Raw genomic sequence first — 15,790 nt, 5'->3', positions numbered from 1 at the left:
AACACTGTTGTAAAACTGCTGGGTGTTATTTAGATCTCCTGCGTACTTCTGAATACATATAAAGCCCACAGGAAGCCTCGTTCGATTACGAAGCGTTCAAAACTCGCAGCATGTTCCTTGTGCGGGACAGAGTGTCCTTTGCTGACACATAGGGAAAACTCTGCTGACATCTTTCTGAGAGTGTGCGGACCAAAACGCCAGCAAAAATTGCAGTGAACGCAATCATAACACTACGCCAAAGCTGAACGCGTGCTTCATTCCCCCTGCGCTTGAAATGATCTTGGAATGCATCCTGAATCTTAGCCTTGGAATGGACTTTAGCCTTGACTGGCTGTCGTGGGTGAAGTCCATTCCAAGACGTAAACGAAGAAGAACTTCATCCTCGTGCAACATGGATTCAGTGTCTTCACAGCACACAGATCGTCCCCTCAAGTCGATTCTTCGAACCACAAGCCAGGAATCACTGCCCACTTATCCAGCAGTCTCATCCGAGTGCCACAGAAAAGCCATCGAAGAGCGGCATTCAACTTCGTCCCTGAGCCCCGTGTCGCACATCAATGACTTAAACTATGTATATGGCTCCAGTGGGCCCTTCCAGCAGCATATCTTCTACGTCGTTTTTCTGGGACACTTTCTTAGTGTGGTTCATAGGCTTTTGACCTTCGCATTCGCGCTTGAGACTGAACATTGGTGTGCCATGCCTTCCAACGCGAACCTTAGCGAGGAGCAGTGGCTTGCTGTAGCGATTCCTAGATCCGCCGACGGTACCGTTGACAGGTGCCATATGTACTTGCCGAACGGAAGCGTCGCACCTTGCTCGTCCTGGTATTATAAAAGAAGAGCCTTCACGCTCACGATTCAAACTGAGGTAAGGAGGAGTTGGGCGCAAGCTCTGAACGGGTGGTGACCGCATTAACGGCCTTATTGCGGATATATTTTTGGATGTAGTTCCGTATCGGGACCACTGGCTTTTCTTAAAGAAAATAGATTTTTAAAAAATCAAACGCTTTTAGGTGAAAGAGGAGCTAATTAGTAACGTAATTAAACAGGAATGACCCTCGTATATTGCGTGAAACGTATAAAAATTAAATTTTATCGCCAGTTTCTTGAAGGCTATCCGCCATTCTTACTAAGGACCTTCTGATCTAACCCGGGTTAGATCAGAAGGTCGAGACTGTGCCTCGGCCGAGGCACAGTCTCGACGCCCGCACCGCCTAGTGCGTGCCTGGGGGGGGGGGGGGGGGGGGGGGGGGGGGGCAGACCCCCACTCCAATCTGTAGAACCTAACCTAGAGTGAGGTGATTTAGCCAGGTTTAGGTGAACCACTAAAGTGAGGTGATTTAGCTAAATTCAACGACCCTACCTCTTGCAAGATGGCAAGTTTCGAGTCCGTTAGGCTTAGCATTCCAGTGTTTCTCCTGCGCTAAAAGTGAATCAGATGGGGTTGTTGAAATGCATATAAAAACTTCTAGTCCACAGAATTTTATAATTCTTACATTTTTCGATTCAGTATATGACCTTCTTCCACTTCTATGCAATATTTACCTTCCTAACGTTTTCACTAATTTTTAAAAACGAGTGGTCCCGATACGGAACTAAACCCATATTTTTCTTACAATTTTAGTTGCGCATGTATGGTACTTATATGCATCTTTTTTTTTTTTCTTTGGCCCAGTGGAACCTTGTTTGCGATAGGGAGTGGCTAGTATCCCTCAGCGACAGCGTTTATGTGGTTGGCAAGCTCATTGCAATGCCCTTAGTGGGAAACTTTTCCGACAGGTAAGACCTTCGTTCCTTCGCTATGGTTAGACACGTGTTCTGTCAGTGTGCATGCAAAATACAAACGCTGCCGTCATTCTTGACGATCGACTAATGCAGAGGAGAGTAAACGTCTACCTTGTCTTGTCCCAACTGCAGTTACGGACGACAGCCAGTTTTGTTCCTGAACACCCTCGTCGTAGTTGCATCTGGCTTCCTCTTGTTAATCAAACGTCATCTAGTATGCTTCATGGTTTGCCGCTTCCTGCTCTCGTTCGGAATAAGCAGCCTTTGCACAACTGGGATTACAGTCCGTACGTTATTTAATTTTCTTAAGCTTTGCTTCTTCGTAGACTTGCTAGTGCCTCCTATAGGCTTTACATAGGGTGTTTCACGTAACGCAGCGAGAAAATTCTATAACGTGTCACAAAAGTTATCTGTCAAATGAATTCAAGAAGCGGCGGAAGAAAACTGTTACCCGTCACCCTCCTCTACTGTTGTTTCAGGCAACTGCGGCAGTGTAACGCCCTGCCCTTATCAGCAGAAGCATTGAAAAGGAAGCTGCAGGGGAGGTCTATGCCCTCCTCGCGTCGCTTCTTGACGGCGAATTGAGCGCGACTGAACCATTGCGCTTCCCAAAGTGTATCTTTTCGCTATCGTTGTATCGTACACGCTATCGTACTCGCACATGCACTTCGTTGTACATCGCACTTGCTATCGTTGCGCTAAGTAGTGTATTTTGTGATGGATTTCGGTAAATCCGCAAATCTCAACGCCCTGTATGCGAAAGGCTTGTGTCACGATTGCGTTCACGTTTTGTTTGGTGAGATGGTGTTAAAAAGAAACATTGTTGGCGTTCCAGTTGCAGAGATTACGGATGTCCCACAACGCACTATCTATGTGCTAGCATGCCTGCACGCACGTGGATTGGGATACCTTGTCATGTTGCCAATCGTACTCTTTCTCGACAACTGGTTTATTGCGCAGCTTGTAGTGATGGTACCCACCTCTTTCCTCATCTTCTCTTTTGCGTGAGTGCCTCTTCTGAAGAAGAATGGACGTGAAAAGAATTTGCTAAAGACATGAGGAAACTTGCAGAACCATACCAGAGACCCCGCGCTGGCTCTTGGCCACCGGCCGCATAGTCGGCGCTCGCGACATTGCGTTTAAAGCAGCCAAGAGAAATTGCGTGGAAGGCACAGTGGCACGGCAGCGATGGGAGATGATGCTCGTTCGTCTACGCCAGGTAGGAAGTTAATTTTTCAGCGCCACGAGTTCAGCGTTGTGTGTGTCTATAGGAGCGGCAAAGGACGTCGGACGTGCTCCGCAGCTATGCGGCGACAACGAAATATTACCCTTTCACGATATTCAGTGTTCTTCTATTCAACTGGTAAGACGCGCTCCGCCTTGTCCTCCTAGTCCTACCCTGTGCTAAAAAAGCTGCTCCCATCAGGCTTTCTTCGTGGATCCTTTATTATTCGCTGACGCCAAGCGCAGAGGCTGTCAGGCCTACGAGAACAGCATCTGTATTGGCTGACGTGTTGCTGGAGTTCTTCGCCTTCTGCCTAGTTGTACGAACAGCGGACAAATTCGGACGTATTCCATGCATCGCCATTGGCACCCTTGGTGCAGGTCTGCTGTCCTTTCTAACATTTGGATTGCTAAGTGAGTGAGTGAGTGAATTTGGTGTACAGAAATAAAGTTGTGCAGTCTCTATAGTCGGAGCATACCATAGAAGCATAAGGCGACCAGTAAATTGTGGAGGAATTACAGCGTCTAGTCTCAGAGATTGCACTTACTCCCCAGTTTAGTCTCCTGACCCTGAAGCCTACTCCTCAGCACTTTAAATAGTCCCTAATCTTCACACGGACTTACCGAGCATTTACACCCCAAAAGGAACTATAATGGTCGTGGCAGTACGTTTAAGCTTTGATGCAGAGAAGAAAAAAATTATGCTATCCCTATAGCCGGGATCAATGCAGCAAAACAGACGGGACCAAGGGTTAGGACCTAGGCAGACCTCCTTTGAACCCTTGATCCCGTTTGTTTTGTTGCATTTCTCCATTATGCAATCATACCAGAATCCTACAGACACATGATCAGCGTAATTTACAGCTGTACACATATGAAACGAAAAGAAAGGAGTATACTGGGGAGCAATTACAGCTTCTAGTCCCGTAGATAACAATTACTCCCTCTATTACCGTTACCCTGAAATTTATTCCTCAGCACCACAAATGGTCCCTAAACGTTGCAGGAACTTTCTGGCATTCGATCTGAGCATTTTTAGCACTAATTTTTATGGCAAAGCATCGATACGCCAAAAGAACAAAATTATGCTCCCTTTTTTTTACAGTGTATGCGCAAAACAGCGCTGTCAAATGTGACAACAAGCTGCCTTGAAGTCCCAACAAAGCGCACTTTTACGTGCATGGCTTCACTCAACGATAGCTAGCAGACATCTAATGAAAGTGAAAGTAGCATTTCCTGGAGCCTGAGGAAGGGGACATAGGGAACATGGACGATGACTCAAGAAGCATTGAATATTCACGGAGACAGAGGTGTCTCGGTGTTGGTTCCTTCTGTGTCTTCGACGTCGTTCCCGGTGTCCCTGTCCTCAGACTCAAGGAATTGACGATTACACCAGCTCGCTTGACTCCTGCTGCTTCGTTCCTAAACTAATGCGACACTTACAGGTTTCCACGTCTCTTACGTTCCGAAGGCTACGTTGTTGTTCGCCAAGCTTTTGGTCACGGCGGCTACGGGTGTGCTGTACCTGCACGCCTTAGAAACTTTTCCCACCTTGCTGCGTAACACGAAATTCAACGCATGCGCGCTCTGCGAAGCGCTCGGAGCTGTCACAGTCTCTTTCGGTGAAAGTATTGTGAGTGTATCTACTCGTTTTTTGCCGCAAGTTCCTATTAATGGACGTATTGCAATGTTACATTAACAGACGAAGGGATACAGTAATAAGGACCTACTATGCATCGTCTTCTCTGTGATATGCATCGTCGATGGAGCATTGGTGTTCTGTCTTCCAGAGACCTTGCACAAGGACATGCCCGACGACTACCGTGATTTCGAGCGACTACTCAGGGAGTAATTGACTGCTGTTTACTCACAATGCCCCCTACAGCCAAATAACGTTACCTTGTGAAATTTACATTGATGTGACCCTGATCTTCCTCAGAATCAGCTTTATCAGCATGCTGAGCGTTTTTGATGTTCTCAAATGTAGGCTCCCTTGCATCTTATTCATGTTTTTTTGTTATAGGCCACAGCAAACGATGTGAGGCTCGGAGGAGGTCGACTGAGCATGGGTAGTGCCATAATTGTTTATCTGAAACCGCTGCATATATTTGAGCCCTATCTTAGTCTGATGTCTGTTGGGCATACCTATGCTTCTCCGGTGCTTTAATTAAATCATTCGACATGAAACTGTGCCATCAGCTCTTAAGGGAAGAACGAACAGTGTCTGTTCGAATATCGGTGGCTCTCGTCTTGAGGCACCTCCCTTCATACTTCCGTATGGGTTCGCTGGATTTCTACCCGCATATGTAGTATTGAGATTATGAGAAAGGACTGCTCACCTATGGCACGCGCGTCGATCTCTGCACCCCTTTATATTGGGTGAACGTAATGGAGCGCTCATCTGACGTCCTTTGAAACCTCTGCTTCTCTCTTCCTCAGCCTTAGTCCCGCCCCCCCCCCCCCTTTCTGGTCCCCTCCTGGCGCAAGCAGCACACCTTTCGACGGTAGTATCGTTGCACGCTTCTGCTCCGACTACACTTGTCTGTGCTCGCGAATGCTTGCACAAGCACTCTAGTAACATCTCTCCCTTGGCGGCAAAATGGCGTTTACCGGTGGCATTCCGCTATGGGCAAATTGCAACTAGGACGTCCAGGAATAAACGGCGCCCAAATAATTTTCCATGACTGCACGGCAAATCCCAGCTGCCCAATTGTTTAAACATTGCATTGTTTTTGGCCATATGAAACAATCGCCTCATTTTTATTCCGCGGTATCCAGGGGGACCGCAACTAGTGCACTCAAACACCTACACTCCAATATTTCTCAGGTTTAATGCTTCTGTTCCTACTAGTGTTGCATGCCGGTATAGCGGTATGCAATGCAATCTTCGAAACAGTGACAGTCTCTTACGATTTCGTTTCATGAGAATCACACCGGACCACTGTACCATAAGTGCTGTATTCAAATTGAGACAACGTAGTGTAGCTGACTCTTCGCCATCTTAAATTCCCTCTGCGATTCTTAGGTTTACATTTAGCTTGTACCTTTCGGGCCCCTTCTGCGCTTTCTGCGTTTCCTGCGTTTTCTCGCCTCTTCCACGGGCCCAGAATCCCCCTCTTGTCCAACTTGGTCCACTGCATCTTTCTCCTTGGGCTGAATGCCCTCTTCGGTAGGAATATATTTTGTGCTGGTAGCTAGCTCTTTGCCAGACACTTCCTCTACCTTTGGCTCGGGTATCCCCGGAGTCTTTGCAACGCGAAGTGGTTCTGTAGCACTTCGTTGAACTTCCAAAGCAGGATCTTTGATTCCGAGGAGATAGCGTACCATTTGCTTCAACGACATCGTAATAGTGTTCTGTTTCGGTAATGTTAGTCGCCTTTCTGAAGTTCCGTCGACTTTCGGCTGTTGTATGGACTCGTGATCGTCAAGTGCAGCACGCGACCGGGATGCTGGCACTGGAAGGGGGGCCTTGTCTTCGGTCGCAGGCTTCTGCAAACAAATCATAAATTCAGAGAAGAAAGAGGTAACAAGCGAGCCAGCTGGTGTACAGACTGCGAATGTTCATACTCGTGATGTTCGGCTATTTTTTCCGATGGGATAGCTTCTGGATATCCCTGTCAATTATCATTAATTTGACTAAATTAGACACGCTCTTCACATTGGTGGGGTAAAAAAGTGACCTTTACTAGGCAAATTTCCGACTTAAGCTCGCAAAAATTTACATAATTAAATTTACGTTACACGACATTCACACGAGGAGGTGGCAAAAACCCAGTAAGAACAAATGCCATTGACCGCATGACTCTAGGTGGTGTAGTTTATTATAATTCAAAGACACGTTTTCTGGGACACCCTGTAGACTATATACCACAAGATATGATTCTTTGGTAACAATAACAATGCGATAACGACACGCATCGTGCAGTTCGTGCCTGGCATCCATTGTTGAAATCAGCCTAAATCATAACTATGAAGTGTTGAATCATATCATAAGTGTTGAATATCTGAATAACGAAGGCGCAATTTATGCAAATTATAATAAAATTACGGTAGAAATAGCAGCTGGTAAGCAAACAGAAAAATTCAGTTATCGATGAAGTAACTGCTTCGCCAAACGTTATATACAAAAATTCAACAACAATCCCGTGACGCTTGTATCTGTGTTGGTTGATCAGCCCGGGAGCTCAGGTAACTGTACGAATGCACGCTTGAAAGCGGATATGTACAACAGCGTGCGCGCTTACTTCCTGGAGATGGTGCTCGTCAGCATTTGCCTGTTGTCCGATGGCGTTTGTTGGAGATGGGGAAGCCCTGAGTAAACGCTGCTTCTGCCATTCCCTTTCAGCAGAAGCCCGCACCGAGGATAGCCTTCGAGACACGGCCAGTGAACCGGAGTCCCGCCTCTGGCACTGCAAGTGACAATACTGGTAACTTGCATCAAGCGCTATACCGCCAATGACGCCACGCACTTTTGCTTTTGTCTTTGCCTTAGATGCGTCAGATTCGCCAGTGCTTTCGTAGCGAGTGGCACTCGTGCTCGGCAGGGAGCGCTCAGTGATGACGACTACATGCGTTCCCATACGGTCGGTAGACGTGCCAGCGGTGGATTCGGCTCGTAGGTCAAGGTACACGGGTGTCTTAACCTTCAGCGTCTTGGGGGCCTCTAAGAATTCCCTCCTCTTCAGTTCATCCACATGCATGCCCTCAGCAGCCAGTAGCTGACGATACATCATCTGTAGCTCCCATCTGTCAGGACCCCACGTGGGCAGCGGTGCTAAGACCTGTCGTAAGTTCTGCGCGGATTTAAAATGAGTGTAAAAGGATATCTCTGCTTGTGGCGAATAGTACCATAGCAAAGTATGTGCGAACTAGCCGCCTGCCTGCAAACAGAGACATCGCGGTTACATTATATTACAGACAGACATGTACACTCTGAGAAAAAAATGAGTAAAATGGGGGAATTGCAGCTTCTAGTCCCCTAGGCAGCAATTACTCCAAAAGTTAGTCCCCCTAACCCCGAAATTTACTCCCCGGGACTGCAAATAGTCGCTGAACTGCGCACATGGTCTTCCGAATGGAACACTACGTAAATATGCGCTCTTGGTCAATTTGATGACATAAGGCTGCATAACTTAGTCAACTTGGCAATTTTCTACCGACACAGAGTACGAAACAGTCAGCGCTTCTTTCTTCGCAAACTGTACCGTACACTCAAAGAAAAAGGAGTAACATCAGGAGTAATTGCAGCTTCTCCCCTAGTCTGCAATTGCTCCCCGTTTTAGTCCCCTAACCCGACATTTAGTCCCGCCATTTACTCCCCAGGACTGCAAATTGTCACTGAACTTCGCGAATGGTCTCCCGAGTGCAACAGTCTACGTAAATATGTGCCCTTGGTCAATTTGAACGGCATAAGGCTGTCCGCTGTATAACTCAGCCAACGTAGCAATTTTCCAGCCACACAGAGTAAGAAACAGTTAGCGCATCTTTCTTCGCAAATTGTGCCATATGTATGGCGCAAGATTTTATATCACTCGATATATCACGGTTGACGGTTTGCTTTAAAGTACTTTCATGCATGCACACGAATTGCTATGTACCTGGGTCTCTGAGAACAGAGCGTGAAATGCAGTATCCACTCTGACATTCATTTACTCCCGTGCATTTACTCCCGAAAGGGACTATTTCTTGTGGCAATGCATTTAGTCCCCCAAAAGGAGTAAAATTAGTCCTTTTTTTTAAGAGTGTACAACATTCGTCGACCGTTCTTGTGGGAACCAAGACTAATGACAGCAATGGGGGGAGAGGGGGGATGCTAGATACATACGAAATGTGCGTGATGCAGGACGACAGCAGCGAAGACAGGTATGAAGCTAAGTTCCACGAGGTCGAACCACGAACAAAGAGCTCTGACCCACAGAGGGAATGTGGCTAATTCTTCCACGGTGTCAACATATATCTTCACTATCAAGAACACCTGAGTAAAAGAAGCAATTCGTACCAATAAATGGCACGGGGAAATCAAATGAAGTTCACCACGTGTCAGGCACTTGATCTCGGGAGAATTTGAAGGATATCAAATGCTTACGAGCGTCGTCAAGGGGACAATAGAAGTCCAACAAAGTCTCACGAGCAAGCTTGGGCAGTCGTTCGCCATCATCTTGCAATCAATAAGCAGCCGTCGCATTCCTGCAATAAAGGGAAGCTCTTTGGTGATACCGCTTAGGGTCGTTCCGAATAAACCCACCGTAGATTTGCAAAATAACGACGGATTCTAGTAGCAGTATTAGGTATCGCACTCTCTGGTCATGGTTGTGTACCAGTATTTGCGCGATACTCATGCCAACCTAAAAGTTGAGCCACGGAGTTGAGTAGATATCGTTACGAACAGCACTAATGGTAAGGAGTACAACGTACTGGAGAACAGATGAGGATGCTGACCAAGATAAGGAAAGTGCATACGAAGAAATGAGCCATGGTTCTGTATTCCAGCAGTGGTATGTAGGTAGGTGAGAGGACGTCCATCAGGATGTCAGGAACAAGCATCTGCAAGACGTACTTGTAGGCATGCACGAGGGCAGTGCCTACAACATCTGTGCCGAAACTTACGAATTTAGGCAGGATCGTCGACAGCAGCCATATAGAGTGAACCTGACTCCAAAATTCTGGGTAACTGATAATATCCACAGCTTGTGGAGTGATGTTGATGATGAATTTGAAGTCTATTCACGGTAGTAACCAACGAATAATCACCCGTAGATTTTGGTGCCAAACATTTATAGCTTACCGGTGCGGACGAGAACGCTGATGTCAGCGTCAATACTAGATGACAGATGGCCTAGGAACATGAACGTAATCGCTGTTCCTATACCTTTCGACGCCGTATCCGCGACAAGCACAAACTTGACATCGCTGAAACAGGGTAAGCACACATGCAGGAATACCGGGCACACCTGGCCATCTAGATTGAACAACCCATACTCTTTGTAATCGTTCTTGAAACTGTTGAACTTCACGACGCCCAAGTAAATGGTTCCTGTAACACCGACGCTCTCCAGAGAGATATAGAGGGCGTTGAACCACATCTGCGGCGATGGAATATATAAGTTGTCGGGCTTATAGGAAGCCATTTGTGACGGAGTCTTTCGGTTTCACAAGCGGACACATTCCAGTTACTATGATCAACTACACGTGTATTTAGGGTCATTCCTACCCTTCATTACTCGTCGTTATCCAGCATTTGATAGGATTGATTTCTGCAGTTGTTGCTTTTCGGCGATTTGTGAGAAGAATGGTTACTCATACTTTTTGCGCTACATTGCTTGTTCTGTTATTGCTTTCATTGAAATCTACGGAAAAGTACTTTCTGGCTAGCGTAAGCAGCACCGAGGTTTATTCTCTGAGCACCTTCACTGAGGGCGCAGAGCGCGGGCTATACTGTTCGCACACCTTTCAAAAATCCCCAACTTAGCGCTTCACAGATGAGACAGGGTTCTAAGTCACGTTAAATGTCACATCATTCCTCCTTTTAAAGCGCTTGCACATATCTCGACATACACGTGTAATGTGCCCTAGAGCAGTGATGCCCACCGCGAACAAGTGTTTCGTTCGGGCTGCGGCTTATTGTGCAACACGTAATATGCGCTGTCGCGCGAGGACAACGATTGACTTCTAGCACGAGAGAGAGGTATCGGGTCTGCTCACGCTCTGGCAACCTCTCCCCTCCTTCAGAGCGTCCGTAAGAGAATGAGAGTCTCTGACGTCATTCCGTGACCTGAGAAGTCTGCCGAAAATAGCTCTGCGGCGTCATCCGTACACCAGGCGAATTTTCAGTTGGAAATTTCACCTCGCGGCTGCATGACCCAGTGCCTGCATGATCAAGCCGGTGCTCCAAGGTCCCGTCGCAGCGCTCGTGGCTGCTTCTTCGAGCCATTTCTGTGCGGCGACCGCGCAGCGAAAATATTGTGAAGGCTCCCGATTCACTGCTCGACGAATGAAGCAGGGTTTTTTGGCACATGCTTTGCACATGCTTTTTACCCAATTAGGGCTTTTTACCTCTAGATTAACGATGCAGCTCCAATCCGCGTAGAAGATCATCGAAAGGCCGCCCATGGCTCCTGACAGCGTGACTCCCCTCAACAGAAGCAGTGCCATCGTGGTCAGGTACGTGAACGCAGCCACGTAAAAAAACTGCAAGCAGAAACCGAAACGGTGAGCAGCACGAACACAGAATGCGGCCTAGAGGTCTTCGTTTTCGGGTTTTATGGTTTTTCAAAGTCGAGGGGGAGGGTGGACCGGGTGCTATTTATAAACGAGAATTCGGGGAGAAATCATGCGCTACGATCTCTGATATGTCATCGTGGAATTTTCGGGTGAAACGAAAGGCATATGAAACAAGCCACTGCTGTGAGACGGGACGAAAAACCAGAACCCCTCGGATCTGGGACAGTGAACTACCGCGGTATTGAAACACTTGTCCGCCGAGCTCCATAAACGCTCGCCTTTGACTCCTGTAGGAGGGGTTACAAAAGGATTACTAATAGGTTGTCACAAATAGCTCTCTTTGCTGTTATTATGATTCACTTTCCCTACGATTTACCTATAGAACGACAAGTTGAAGGACTGCGAGGATTTCGGGTAGATATCGGGTTTTACCCGAATCCTTGAGACCATGTACGGGGGGAGGGGGGGGGGGACTATCGTGAAAAATCGGGTTTAACCCAAAAAACGAAGAACCCTAAGCCGTACGCAGAGCGAGTTTTTGCAAACCGCTGGTAAGGTTATCGGGCCAATCGCAGTCGTGTGTGACTCAGAATCTTATCCACTGATTAGGTCCGATTGATACGGTTCGACGCAAGCCCACGTTATCAACGGTTTGCCAAAACTCTCCATACTGATACAGCTCTCACGCGTTTGATCTTGATGAATCCTTTATATGTCATTGCAAAAACCAACATCCAGACGGCAACCATGGAGAAAAGTGGTGAACCCTCAAGCTCGCCGTAGGCTTTTGAGTTCGCCCAAGTGTGTTGTCGAGTGCTGCAAAATGTAACCGGCGGTAAAACATAGCACGTACAGCACGCCGAACGAGGTGTTGAACTACTCACAGGTAATAGTTTTGTAGCGTACTGTAGAGACCATCTGTGCAGGCGTTTGACTTGAGCACGTAAACTCTGGAGGGTACAAGCACTACGCTCCCTCTGTCTACTACTGGAAGACCCTCACTCAAGTCTACGCTCTTGTACGACTCCATCAGGCGGCTTCGAACTGTTCGGCACAAAGTCTGCAATAGGGAACAAGGGGGTACGTTTGATTTCGGAAAGCGTTTCCACGCGTACGCACAAGAGGCACCTGACTACGTGCTTGCACTGGACAAACGGGCAGATGTATATTTACCATTCCTGAACGAGGAACGTAGCATGTTCTGTTATGAAGCACCCACTTGGGATGACACTCTGCCCATGGCGGCTTGAGCAGCACGCTCAGTAGGTTCATTACGCAATCAGACAGCGTAATCGAGTCTCCAACCGCGTGCAGGGTCGCGTACAGCGACATAGTGTAGCCCAAGCCTGTAAGCATACACAACGTGGTGTACTCAAGCTGTTCTGTTGACCCTGAATTTCCTGTTCTGATTATTATTACCCATGAAAAGAGGCACGGTGCTGAAGGTACCGCTGTTGCCTTCGCCCGAGAACTGACCAAGAGTGCTCTCCAGGTGCATAATGGGCATCGCAATGGTCAGCAGAAATACCAGGTAAGCTACCATGAACGGCACTGCACGTCAACGTGTCACTGATGTGAATTGTGTGATTTGGCCGTTGTATCAGGCAGTTTCGTTACCCGCAAAGGGTTATTTTCATGTGGAGAGGTTTCGCTACGCATGCTGGGACTTCGAACTTCCGGTCCGAAATTTTAGTTTCGCTTAACGCTGCGGTCCCTCTCCTCCCCTCAAAAAAAAAAAAAAGGGGGCGCTCTGTGCGTGTATGTTCTTGATGATCCCGATACCGTTGCAAAGCTGGTGCCTTTGGCCTATAGGGTGTCACGTTTTCAGTTTTTGATGCAACTATCAGCAAAATTTATTTTCAGTAGGTACATTCCTGGCGTCGTAACTCAGCTGCAAATGTTTTGATTACGCTGCAACTTCTAGGAATAGTTGTACACATAATGGACCTTTTACACAACGGCTTATGCGCATGACCTTGAGGCGACGGAGAGGGTCTTCATTGGATAGCGCAGTATGGGGACCAGTGGGGAGACCGCACGAACGGCGCGAGCTCGTCGGTCCCACTCCGGACCGGTTTTGGTCCTTCGTGCTAACCACGTGGATTTGTTTTGACGCGCTCCGAGCGTGCTTCGCAGGAGAGCCGCTTGGATACGACGCGTACGTGAAAAAGGTCCATTCTGCGTATCCAATCCACGGCCTGTCTGCCGTTTCATCGCAGTGCGGTCCAAGCCGACCAGCGGCAGAAGTAAGATTTTTAAGCCCATTGGAACAAGCCATTGTAAATTAACCATACCACGTATATCAATAATGTCGCGTTGTAGCGCCCTCAGCAAATCGTGAAAGGACACGGAGCACAAAACTAAACGGTGCTAACTTATTTTGTTCTCGCTAGATCTCTTGCTGAACAATAGAAGTCTCGCGAACAGTATCTCATTCTCGGCTTCACTGCGCCCTAGCAGAGACCTCCATCTAAAAACTGAGGTTGTAGCGCTCTAGCCAAAGAAACCAGCTTTCCAAGGGTGTCAATGTCGTCAGGAAGAGACATGCACGAGCGGCGCAATCCCTTGACGAAGTTTCCCGATATCTGGCGAAGAGTGAGACTGCAGACTTAATTGAAGCGAAGCAAAAGTTCATAAAGTCCGGCTTAAACAATAACCAAGACTAGTTCTCTCAGGAACTCCTACCCCCCAAACAAGTAAGTTACTTTTACAAATACCTTGCACGTAATTTTCTCTCTTTTTTTACGAAGTTTTTAGATTTCGCGACGCTTCGCGCCTGTTTCGGTTTCGTTTTGCTCGCGCTTTGAAAATCGCGATCTTTCGTCCTGCGAAATGTTCCGTTACAACGCGGTCAATTTGACGTTTCAGATAACAATGCTAACAAGCAACGTTTCAGATATGGTACAACAAAATGAACAGGCAGTATTTTTCTCAGCGATCTTCTGCACTCTGAGGACCATACGCATGTAGTCGTTTCCTTTTAGTTCGAGACGAAGTTGTGACTTTCATGAAATTATTTTCACATTATGAGTTTATAATGTCATCAAAGCCACGCACAATTCACCATAGTAAGTGCACGGCATTTGGTAACAAGTGCCTACACCCCTTAGTTCAATTTTGTTTTACGCTGGTGATATTTTTCGAAAGTCGCAGGATCCCGTGGTGCGCGCGTTACATTTGATGTCCTTTTTCCGCAGATTTGGTGCAGTTAAGCGCCGAACATCCACCCATTTCTGCGTTGAAAACACGCTGACGCTATGCGACTCCAGTAGAACTTCGAACCGGAAGCGTACATCCACGTGACAGTGCAACTTCCCTTACGTCATTTTGACAGGAAGTTGCAAACCGCCCATTCACACGCTCGGCGCAGTTAAAATATACTTCTTGTTTCTGCACTGTTGTACGTTATAAACAGTGAACGAGCTCTTTTATGTATGTTACTTTATAGCTCTGATGTGGACTAGTGACTGTATTACTACTAGACTAGTACTCTCTAGTTCTCATGTAGCGCTGTAGGCTTACTGAGTATTGTATCTCGGACTCGATGTACACCAATATTTATTATATTCACTACGCCAGTATTATTGTATTACTACACTTGGTATTCTTTTTCCTAATATCGTTTTTTTTTTCTTCATAAAACCCATTAGCGTCAGTCGTGTTGAGCTAATTTTTAGCGAATTCTTAGCTGACAATGCAACGGCGTTACACTGCCAGCGCCGCAAGAGAACTATACGCCATTACGAAAGTCCTGGAACGGCGTTAACGTCAGAGAAAGAAAACGTACCTCCGCCGTACACGATGAACATGGTTGGAAACTGCGTAGCTTTCGCGCTGCCTGCAGTCATGATGAAAAGCATGACGAGCTTGTCAGTTCTACTTGGATACGGTGCGCAGACCTGCGTGCGGAAGACGCGAAGTAATGCCATTCTTTGGTCGTGCCCCCTACAAATTTCTTGTCACTGTTCTCCTTGTGGGAACGTAGTGCACTTTTACTTACATTGTATTCACTTCCCATGTTGTGACCATTAGTGTGAGAGACGACCTTCAGTACAGCTGTGGGGAACAGGTAAAGCTATGTTCCAAGGTTCGATGTTCTCCGGCATTCGGTGCGTGCATCCACAGCTCTTCTTCTTCCTCACACTTTCACGAGAAATTGGCCAGGTCTCGTTGTAACTATGCCTTCTAATTATGGCCGATAAGGACATTGTATACGTGTATATACTTATATATACAAGGTGTTTTACCTAACGTGTTAAAAAATCGTATTAAAACATCTAGTATTTGTCTGAACATTATGGGGTGAAGGCTGTTTATCTCGGAGGAGATTTTGCCATGATTTCTGAGCACCTTTATCAAATTTAATTCGCGAGAAATTGAATTTTCCCCAATTGAACTCCGAAATTTGCCAAATCAATCTCACGATTTTTTTTTTTTTTTTTTTTTACAGGAACAGAAAGGGCATGTCGGATTTACCCCATTCTACTGCAAAACACATTCACTACTGCAGTGGTTATAGCAGGGAGAAAAGTGCAAAGACCGTAGTTTCGAGGCGCGCAAA

The 15,790-nt window shown here is 46.9% G+C and overlaps 2 protein-coding genes and 1 long non-coding RNA gene across 4 annotated transcripts; 2 read left to right on the top strand and 1 right to left on the bottom strand.

The window, feature by feature from the left end:
• Nucleotides 1–309: 309 nt before the first annotated feature.
• LOC135399894 (organic cation transporter protein-like) lies at nt 310–5,190 on the top strand. Its single transcript, XM_064631631.1, has 10 exons — nt 310–868; nt 1,676–1,779; nt 1,918–2,072; nt 2,621–2,789; nt 2,857–3,004; nt 3,057–3,148; nt 3,212–3,423; nt 4,455–4,642; nt 4,712–4,857; nt 5,033–5,190. The coding sequence occupies exons 1-10, from the start codon at nt 311–313 to the stop codon at nt 5,049–5,051; spliced, it is 1,791 nt and encodes a 596-aa protein (XP_064487701.1). The 5' UTR covers nt 310; the 3' UTR covers nt 5,052–5,190.
• A 631-nt stretch (nt 5,191–5,821) lies between these two features.
• LOC135401139 (sodium-dependent dopamine transporter-like) lies at nt 5,822–15,371 on the bottom strand. 2 transcript variants are annotated; one of them, XM_064633345.1, is made up of 17 exons: nt 15,230–15,371; nt 15,017–15,128; nt 12,649–12,780; nt 12,403–12,575; nt 12,114–12,289; nt 11,916–12,045; nt 11,062–11,196; nt 9,988–10,091; nt 9,794–9,918; nt 9,616–9,728; nt 9,424–9,552; nt 9,254–9,353; nt 9,095–9,195; nt 8,834–8,983; nt 7,479–7,802; nt 7,254–7,418; nt 5,822–6,498 (listed from the first exon to the last, which is right to left on the bottom strand). In XM_064633345.1, the coding sequence occupies exons 1-17, from the start codon at nt 15,245–15,247 to the stop codon at nt 6,043–6,045; spliced, it is 2,643 nt and encodes an 880-aa protein (XP_064489415.1). In that variant the 5' UTR covers nt 15,248–15,371; the 3' UTR covers nt 5,822–6,042. The 2 variants fall into 2 exon arrangements, with proteins under 2 accessions (XP_064489415.1, XP_064489414.1); XM_064633344.1 differs by having other exon boundaries at nt 15,017–15,356.
• LOC135401140 (uncharacterized) lies at nt 11,016–14,575 on the top strand. The gene is made up of 3 exons (XR_010424728.1): nt 11,016–11,169; nt 12,659–12,760; nt 14,427–14,575. It is a non-coding gene; the product is annotated as an uncharacterized LOC135401140 (long non-coding RNA).
• Nucleotides 15,372–15,790: the final 419 nt, after the last annotated feature.

The sequence above is a fragment of the Ornithodoros turicata genome, chromosome 7 (genome assembly GCF_037126465.1).
Source record: "Ornithodoros turicata isolate Travis chromosome 7, ASM3712646v1, whole genome shotgun sequence".
Lineage (NCBI taxonomy): Eukaryota > Metazoa > Arthropoda > Arachnida > Ixodida > Argasidae > Ornithodoros > Ornithodoros turicata.
Note: the sequence above shows the minus strand (reverse complement) of the source record. Positions and strands in the feature narration are given on the sequence as shown.